A 10,412-nucleotide genomic window follows, 5' to 3' on the forward strand; every position below is an offset into this window, starting at 1 on the left:
TTTAATTAATTGCGTATTTTTTTTAATATAAATTCAATTGAACTGAATTATCTGAGGAGGAGTTATTATTAGTTATTACTATTATCAAAGTATATTAGTTATTATTAATATTATATATATATATATATATATATATATATATGGAAAATTAGAGAAAATCGACATTTAGGAAATATAGTTAAGGAAACACTCCTCCAAAAAATAATTAGAGAAAAACCCCTTAGCTAATATTCCACCCAAGTGATTTTATAATTTCAAAACTATCCTTAATTGTTTATTATACTCTTTCAAAACCTTAATCTTATTTTTAATTTTTCAATCCGCTTTCTCGTTTCTAGCTTTTCTCTCTTCTCTCTTCTCTGTTTGTTGTTGTTTTTTTTTTTTTTCCTGTTTTCTCCGGCAATATTCTCCCCGCCGTTGCCGCCGGAAGATGGAGATAGAAAGAAGAGGAAGCACTCGTCATCGGCGTGTGGAGGAGAAGCAATCTTCTTTCTCAACAGCTTGTTCCACCCCGTCGGCGTGTGGAGGAAGAAGAAGAGGAATATGCTGTTGAAAAAGAAGAGGAAACACTCGTCGGAGGAGAATCAACAGAAATTGTTGATGAAGGTATTTGTATTTCTTATTTTTTTGTTTTTTTTACTTTTATTATTTTTTTAGTGTTGGTTTTGTCATGTGCTCGTAAATTGTGTATGCAGTGACACCAACAGTGGTTGACAAATACCTTTGAATCGTTCCTTTTTTTTTGTGGGCAGTGAAATGCTAATTTGTGTTTTTTTGTGTGAATTATTTGTTTTATTAATTTTATTCTTATTAAGAATTGGTTGAATAGTATGGTGCGGCGACGATGGGGAGGCAGATTTAAGGTTTTTTGTTGGATCAGGCAGATGACGGCGCGTGTAGAGAAATTCGCGCAGACTGATATGTTAATCGACTATGTACATGTTGAATAGTCGATTAAGCTAATCGACTATGCTCTGGTAGTCGATTAAGGTTGATCGACTCCAATTTTTTATTTTTTATTTTGGAATTTTTGTTTATTGATTCCAATTGTATAAATCAATTATAATGTTTGTATATTTTTATTTTCGTAAAATATAGTTGATTTTGCATTTTTTTTTGCAGTTGTGATTTCTTATTTTTAGTAGCAGATTATTAATCGACTATGCTTCATCATAGTCGATTAATATACCAGATATAGAAGAAATTTTTTTTAAAGAATTTCCTTAATCGACTATGCTTCATAATCAATTTACCTTAATCGTTTATGTTTCATAGTCGATTAATAAAACTGATACAGAAAAGAAAAAAACACGAAAAAAAAATGTTGATGACTAGCTCGTGACGCAATGATGATGTGGTGGGCGAGGGAAAAGTTGAAAAACATATTGCGTGAAAATGGATGTCAGCTTTTCTCAAATAAAGCAAAATATTTTGGGCATTTGTCCATTAAAAAAAGTAATGGAAGTTTCTTCAAAGAAATCCATAAATATAAATATTAAAATACGATAAATGATGTTGCAAGAGACTGTGATAGTTAGAATCAACGATGAAAATTAAGTAATTAATTAAACTTTTCAATAACACAAATGTAGAAAAATATATTAACACGGGTCCAAATTTTTAATTAAGAACCGTGCACTTGTCGCTTTTGCTTGCAAGACCAGCTAACTATAGCCTGATGATGTGGATAGATTGATGTAAAGGTGTGGATGTGTACAAGCAACCAAATCATATCCCTTCAAAAAGAAGGATAATAAGAACACTTATGTACAATATTGTCCACATCAGCATAAATATCTTCATGCTTTATTTTGTCTTTTTCTTACAACTGTGCCCTGGTTCCGTGTAATTTTGGCTATTCTAGTTTCTTGGTCTTACACATGTTTCTTGGTCTATTTTAAACGTTTTCCATATTTCTCCTAAAAATAAATCAAAAAAATTTCTTGTCCATCAAACGTGATTTGAATGCTACGATAAAAAGATATCTTATATATAAAAGAAAGAAATGCTGGGCAACCCTAAAAAACTATAATGGTATTTCTGTAATTAAATATTTTTTCCTCTACTAATTTCTAAATATAATTTTTAACAATTATCAAAATTGAAACTAATTCCTTAAGAATCCTTTCTAATGGTACTTTTGTAATTATTTATTTTTAATATTTTTAATTTGTCTACTAATTTTTTAACTATAACTTTCAACAATTATCAATCTCCTATTTCATCAATATATCTCAAATTTTAAGAGATAAAGATAGATATTAGGTTCGTTAAATCTTAATCTATATTTGGATTATAAATCTTAATATGTCAGATTTAAAAAAACTAATGTTATATAAAATATGGATAATAATACATTATTAAATTTTACTATGTTAGTATACTATATTTTCTTATTATATATTAAACTGATTATTTTTTTCACTTTTGAAATAATATCCCTTGCATTGCACGGGGAAAAAATGCTAGTATTCACTAAAAAAACAAACAAGCATCATTTTATTTTTTTAATATTCTATCCTAAAACACTTTTTTCCAACAACTTTAAACATGGATTGAAAACATATTTTGGATCTCTTCTTATAATACAAGTAAGTATTAATTTCATTATTAAATTCTTGTGACAAAACAATTTTCCCGGATTAAAATGGAAATGAGCCCCTAAATACTTTCCGCATTGCTTACATTTTCTGCTTTTTAATATTTGTCTTAGCTCCATATTTCCGGAATACTCATCACTTAAGAGTTCAAAATCATGAATTGAGGTATGTCAAACAAAAGTAGCGGCATTATTTATTTAAGTGAAATGACTCTTGCCATTAAAAAAATGATTCGAATAAATTATTCATCTCTTGAATTCAAAAAATTCTCCACACACTCAACCATGATTTCACTGCTGAGGCACTTAATAAAAAGTTGTATTAGCACCACTCCAATTGTGACAAATGTAAATGTTGTCACTAATAACTCTTTTTGTTGTCACTTAATCTTTATTTATTGTCATCATAGAGCACTAGCGACACCCCATTAGTGACAAGCATAGTGACATTTGCCTAACTATGTGAAAAATAAGTGTTGTCACTCAAAAGATTTTTTTTTATACAGTGAGGCTACTGTATTAACTAAAAGATAAACATAACATTATTTTATTTTTCAAAATTTTATTCTGAAACACTTCTTTTGTAACGTCACTTTCCGTGTCTTCTTAAAATATGAACAAGTATTAATTTCCTTGTCACCTTATTTTTCGCAAAATAATTTTGAAGTACATGAAAAAAATATGTGGTATAGTATTCTTAAATTTATTGCTACATGGACAGAAAACTAAACAAAACCATAAATTAGAGAGTCATGTAGTATCTTCCCCATTTTCGGTTCGATATTAGGTACATACCGAATTTTCGATTTGGTACAGTTCGGTCGATTTACCGATCTAGTGAATACTCCTAACTATACATGCTATTTTTTGTAATGTTAATTAATTATTTTTTCAGCTCATTTTGCAGCCTAGAGCTTGATTCATATTTCTCAAGAATGTTTAAAATATAATTCGTTATAGGCTTTGATCAATTTACAAACTTATGTTACTTGGACATTACCAATTTCAATGCTTGATTGTAATTTATAGTTAATTAGGCATTAACGGACTCTTGCACTTGACAAGTTAGGCAAGAACATGTGCCCCATCTTTTTTGGAAATTTAGGTCAAAAAATAATAATAAAAAAAGAATTTTCTTATTGAAATTTATAATAATTATTTTTAACTCTTAATTTTAAGTAAATAAAAATAAATGAGTCTTTCTAGGGTGAGACCACGTGTGTTCTAAATTTATATGAGATATGTATTAATCACCATTAAATTTCTAAGATTAAATCTGGACCCTAGGAAAATAACATGGCCTATGTTCTAAAAAATGAAGTACTTTACCAAATTATCCTTCGATTATTTTGTTTATTATAAATTAATATAAAATTGATTAACATTGAATTGTCTAATTTACCCCCTACTATATTTTAATTAAATAATTAATTTAAATTTATTGTGACCGAATTTTATTTGATAAATAATCGAAAAAATGCATTCATTAAGGATAGAACTAGTGACATCTTAATACATTCATCACTCCTAACCATCCAAGCACATTAACTCATTATGATATATTTAACCATAATTGTATAAATATTGTTACTTAAAATATTAATTGCAACATTCATTATTATTGAATGATATTACATAAATTATTAACAAATTTAATATAATAAAGTTTGAAAAATATAAAGAATTGCAGTTCAATACGCCAAACATCTATCATTAATTATATAATATTAGAATTATTAATAAACTTCACCATTTAAAAATGAAAAGAATGCTCAGATAAATATAAAAAAATGCATAACTTAATTCAAACTCACTTATGTTATTAAATCGATAGTGTGACAAATCCAAATAAAAAATGAAAAAATATGTTTATTTAGAAGAAGAAAAAATTATAACTCATTCCAATTAATAGTTTTCTTACTTTAAAATAAAATTATATACTACAAATACTATATTGGGAATTTTCTTTTAATATTTAATTTATTCAAATAGTAAGATTTGAATCGATTAAGTTCAAATCCTTTCAATTAGTAAACATTATTCAAATATTTGAATCGGTTGCTTAACTACTATTGACATAACGTGTTACATAATTGATTTAACTATCTATAAGTAATGTCTAATATCTTTTTAATTCGATTTTGTCATAAAAAGTAATAAATTTAATTCCTAACACATGTAAGAACCTAATCGTAAATCGTAATATTTTATTAAAGCGTAATATTTGAACCAATTAAGCTCAAGTCCTTTCAATTTTCAAACATTATTCAAATATTTGAATCGATTAATTAGCGCGCTCAACTATTGACAAGAACGTCTTAATCAAATTAACTATTATTAATTAAAGTGAAATACATTTTTAATTCAATTTTATCATAAAAAAATAATTCCTAAATTAAGTAAGAATCAAATCATAAGATTAATTAAAGCGTATGATTTGAATCAATTAAGCGCAAATCCTTTTAATTTGTAAATATTATTCAAAAATTTGAATCGATTAAGTTCAACCACTGACACGAACGTATTAATCGAGTTAACTATTTATAATTAAAGTCTACTATCCTTTTAATTCAATTTTAACAAAAAAATAATAATTTAATTCGTAAAATCGTAAGCATCAAAACGTAAATCGTAAGACTTAATCTAACCATGAACCGATTAAATCTTACGATTTTTACGAATTAAATTTTATTATTTTTTATGATAAAATTCAATAAAAAAAGATACTAAACTTTAACTATACATAGTTTGATTAATACGCTATTGTAAATTATTGAGTTTAACCGATTCAAATATTTGAATATTGTCTACGAATTGAAATGAGTTGAGCTTAATCGATCTAATCTTTGAATATTGTTTTTGAATTGAAAACACATGAGTTTAATTGATTCAAATATTACGATTTAATTAAATCTTAAATTTACGATTCAATTCAAACTTCAAATTCTTTCGAAATTCATTTTTAAATTACACGAGTTGATCAGCATTTTCTTAGATTTTTAAAATATATCATATAAAGATTTGTTAGTATGGGATATTATTAATATATAATAATAATTATATGAAAATTAATAATGTATTTAACATTATTTATATAAGTTTAATAACCATTATAAATTGTAGCTTTGTGATATATATCCGTATTGTTAGTTTATTGTCAATTATGTGTTGTATCTTAATGGTAAGTATTCTTGTATGTTTTCAGATGGTCATAGGTTCAAATTCATGGGTGGTTTTAATGATTTTTATGAATAATGATATAATTGATTTTATAAATTTTAATTCAACAATAAATATAGATTTAAAATTGCATTAAAATAAAGAGGGTAAAATTGACATTTCATTAATAATTTATAATTGCCGATTTTTTTAAAATAATTATTGTACAATGGGTATTTGCGACAATCCATAAATGAGGAAAAAATAGGTTTTTTTGCTGGGACACGTGTCGCAATTTAAAGGAGTATCTCATATAAGTTTAGAACACACGATCTCATGGTAGAAACACCCAAAATAAATATATGTAAAACGAAACCAATTTTAGAAAATGACAATCTAAGGCGGGGAAATTCTATGCAACATAAGATTATTCACACCCGCTGACTATTAGCCGGAATTCTATGATACACGAATTATTTATATGGGGTAATTGTTAATTGTAGATCTGAACATAATTGCACACACACTCATGTGAGTTTATTATGAAGAAACATTAAGGGTGCATTTGGATGGAAGGATTTTGGGAAGGGATTTCAAATCCACACCCCTCATTTTTAGTTATGTTTTGAGCAATTGAGGTCGATTTCAAATGACTCCAAAATTGGAGTCATTTCAATTCCCTTCCCCATATCAAATCCCTCCCCAAATTCTTCCATCCAAACGCACTCTAAAAGAAGTTGCGAGTAGTGAAAAGTGTAGAAATCAAATAAGTCACGCCTTGTGTGCATGTCTATCTATCCACCAATTTGCAGCCTTCAACTCTTCTTAAATTGGCATTTATTTCCAAAACACTAAAACGGGAACAAGTGTATAAAACTTAATTTTCTTTGAAACACTTAAAATGTTAAAACTCACTCAGTTGTTATTGTAATTAGAAGAAGAAGAAGAAGAAAGAAGAATGATTCAAAGGAGAGTGAGCACCCGTTTAATCCCACTTCCTTATATATCATCAAAGGTTAGTCGGCCCATAATTTCCCTTTTTTCTATTGATTTCTCTACTGTGTTTCCTCACTTCAAAAAAGTTATGTTTTAAACGATTGAAAATAGGCTGGAATGTAAGAGTGAAGAATTGTTGATGTATTTTATTAGTGTTCTAAACAGAGGAAGAAAACAGGGGCAGTGATCATTATTAATTAATTAATTGTAGAATATATTTGGTCCCGAGTAATGAAAAAACTGTCATGTTTATAAATATATATTAGATTGGAGGTTGCTATATTGCAACTCATGCGGCGTCGTTTGTGCAAGAGGCGTGTGAATCATCTATAGACTGGAACAATCTAGGGTTTGGTTTGATGGAAACGGATTATATGTATACTATCAAGTGTGGCGGCAAAGGCAAAGATGAGGATTTTAAGGCAGGCGATCTTAGCCGTTATGGGAACATACAGTTGAGCCCTTGTGCAGGTGTCTTGAACTATGGCCAGGTTCGTTAGTAATTTAGTATACATAATATTCCTCTCTGCTGTTTCTATAAAAACATATTAATTAAAAATGTTTGAAAGCAGGGACTATTTGAAGGGACAAAGGCATATAGAAGAGAAGGTGGAGGTGTGTTTCTATTTCGTCCACAAGAAAACGCAATTCGGATGCAAATCGGCGCAAAGAGAATGTGCATGCCTTCTCCTTCTGTTTCCCAGTTTGTCCATGCTGTTAAACAGACTGCTCTTGCCAACAAACGCTGGGTAATTCATTATATTATATTCATTCCTCTCTTTCTCTCACTACTCTCTCTCTCTCTCTACTTTTCCCTCTTTTTTTATTTGGGTGTGTTAGAGCAGATTCCTCCTCCGGGAAAAGGGTCATTGTACATCAGGCCTCTGCTATTTGGAAGTGGCCCTGTTTTGGGTTTGGCGCCAGCTTCTGAGTACACATTTTTAGTCTATGCTTCCCCTGTTGGAAACTATTTTAAGGTTTGTAAATAGGAACATAAAATAAACATGTAGATATTTCCGTTTTATTAATTTTTATTGTTGCAGGAAGGTACGGCCCCACTTAATTTGTATGTTGAAGATGAATTTCATCGTGCCACTCGCGGTGGTGCTGGAGGTGTCAAGAGCATAACAAACTACGCACCGGTAGGTATCTCACCCGCCATGTGTTTGATGAGAGTTCTAAATGAACATAAACAACAACATTACTAAAAACACCAGTCGAAAAGTGCCTTATAGAAGAAGTAGCATTTTAATTCAGGCTTATAACTTCGTACTCTGTCTGTTCAACTTCAGCTGTTCCTCTAAAATGTCAATTTTGTTGCTCGTATTTGACGAACTACATAATTATGCACAAGTAGTTAATGGAATTAAAGAAGTAAACGATTTACTGCGCATACACTGGTTTCGGTATATGTTTGATAAATGTTATATCCTCTTGTTATGTAGGTTTTGAAAGCCATAAGTAGAGCAAGGGACAGAGGGTTCTCCGATGTTTTGTACCTAGATTCAGTCAATAAAAAAAACATCGAAGAGGTGTCGTCTTGTAACGTCTTCATGCTCAAGGTACTAATTACACTTTACTTTCTTTTACCCAATGCGTGTTAAATTATACGATTTACACTAGTGACAGCTGGTGAATGATTTTCTCTATGTTCAGGGCAATGTTCTTTCCACTCCAGAAATTAATGGTTCTATTCTCGAAGGAATCACACGTAAAAGCATCATGGATATTGCAACCAATCTCGGTTACCGGGTAATTGGTTGGCTTTCACGATATTTCGTTATTTTTCGTTTGCTCTATATAAATCTTAATTTTGAATTTAAAAAATTCAAGGTTTTAGGAATTTTCAGGTTGAGGAGCGTTCGATTACAATCGAAGACGTGATGGATGCCGATGAAGTATTCTGTACTGGAACTGCAGTTGGTGTTGCACCTGTCGGAAGTATTACTTACAAGGGTAACAGGTAATTAAGCAAGCCTTTGTTTTCTTGTTCGGATATCCTTCTTGATTAGTGGTAACCGGTAACCAATCCGGACGTACTGAAAATGCGCAATTTGTTCCTACAGGGTTGCATATAAGACGAGCACTCCACTTGTGTCGGAGAAACTTTATTCAAGACTTGTTGATATCCAAACGGGCGTTGTTGAGGATGATAAAGGATGGATTGTCGAAATTGACTGACCCTACAATTTATTATCCTCGATTCATAACTATTGTATGTAGATAATTATTTTATACTGATGGAAAACTGTATAGCTATTATATACGAATCTCCCGCTTCGTGAAATGATTCGTCAGGTTATTCTCCGATTGCAATCTTTCTGACCACCAAATCACATGGAGTAACGATCTCTCGAATAGGATGATATTTGCGCTCGGTGTATTTGTCCTTCTTATGAGTTATGGGTTCCTTCGAATTCGCCACCACTCCATAAGTGTAACAAGAAAATGTTATAGTCGGTCGAATGGTTGGAACAAACTCCCGAATTGAGTAAGAAATTCTTAAGCCATACAACCTACTTAGCAGCTTCACATGCAACTATATATGCAAGTTCCATAGTTGTGTAATCTATATAAGATTGTTTAATAATTATCAAACCAATGGCCACACCCACTGGCGGTACTAAGAAGGGGCTGGGGTGATACGATCCTGACAAGTTCCAACATGAAAAATTGGAAGAAGAGAAAGCGTGCGAGTTTATTGGAGTTGTTCGTATTTCAAATGATTAGAATAAGCACAAGGGAGTTGATTGAAGAGCCCATGGTTTGGAATTGGAAGAATAGTAAGAGAGAATTTGTTGAACAAGTCGATTTCATGCATCTCGAAAGTCTCATGTGATTCTGTCAGATTTTACCATTCGGAATATAACTCCTTCATCTGACGTCCAATGAAGGTGATTCAGACTCCATAGCAAAGCCAACTGAAAGATCTACTACAACTTTCATGTTTTGGGCGAAAAGAGATTCAGAGTGGAACAATGTCAGAATCAAGCTTCAAGTTGATGCACGTGCACATCCAAATGTCTACGCGAGTTTAGAAGGTTGACCGGGAAGTTGACTTGAAAATTTAAGTTATTTAATTTAGTTATGCACGTTTTTATTTTAGGATATATTATATTTTATTATTTTAGAGTTATTTTATGGTTTGAATTAGCTTAAGTATAAGATTATGTTGTAAGACGACCTATTTAAACTAGCTTTTTGGTTTGACTATTGCGGAATAATGCAATATACAATGATGTGAACAACAATATAAAGAGGGATGACAAAAAATAACAATCCGTAGGTAGAAAATTGTGGGATTCAAAGAGGGAGGGATTTTTTCTCATTTTTATAGGTGGTAATCACCGAGAAATTACAAAGGAAGGTTACATGGGAATTACACATGGAGTTATACCACTAACTACATCATGGTACTTTAGAGTGTAGTGGAGATAATGATGGCCAGTTATGAAATAAGTGGGAAGTTAAATTGCCTCTAAGTGGTTAAGAATAGGAATACACATAATATATAGTATTTACAACACTCCCCGTTAGGGATTCCTATCAAACCACTATTGTGTTTTTCGGTTGCTCGTTAAAACCTTTCGAGTAATAAATCCCAGTGGGAAAAAACAACATTGGTTAGGAAAAAAAGTGCAAGACACAATCTTTTTAA

At 30.5% G+C, this 10,412-nt stretch overlaps 1 protein-coding gene across 1 annotated transcript; it reads left to right on the plus strand.

Moving 5' to 3' along the window:
- The first annotated feature begins 6,508 nt into the window (after positions 1-6,508).
- Positions 6,509-9,070, plus strand: LOC105961569 (branched-chain-amino-acid aminotransferase 2, chloroplastic). The gene is made up of 9 exons (XM_088815498.1): positions 6,509-6,773; positions 7,021-7,245; positions 7,327-7,503; positions 7,600-7,731; positions 7,798-7,896; positions 8,200-8,316; positions 8,411-8,506; positions 8,605-8,717; positions 8,821-9,070. The coding sequence occupies exons 1-9, from the start codon at positions 6,717-6,719 to the stop codon at positions 8,933-8,935; spliced, it is 1,131 nt and encodes a 376-aa protein (XP_088671624.1). The 5' UTR covers positions 6,509-6,716; the 3' UTR covers positions 8,936-9,070.
- The last annotated feature ends 1,342 nt before the right edge of the window (positions 9,071-10,412 follow it).

This window comes from Erythranthe guttata, chromosome 3 (assembly GCF_056151865.1).
Source record: "Erythranthe guttata isolate IM_541 chromosome 3, IM_541, whole genome shotgun sequence".
NCBI lineage: Eukaryota > Viridiplantae > Streptophyta > Magnoliopsida > Lamiales > Phrymaceae > Erythranthe > Erythranthe guttata.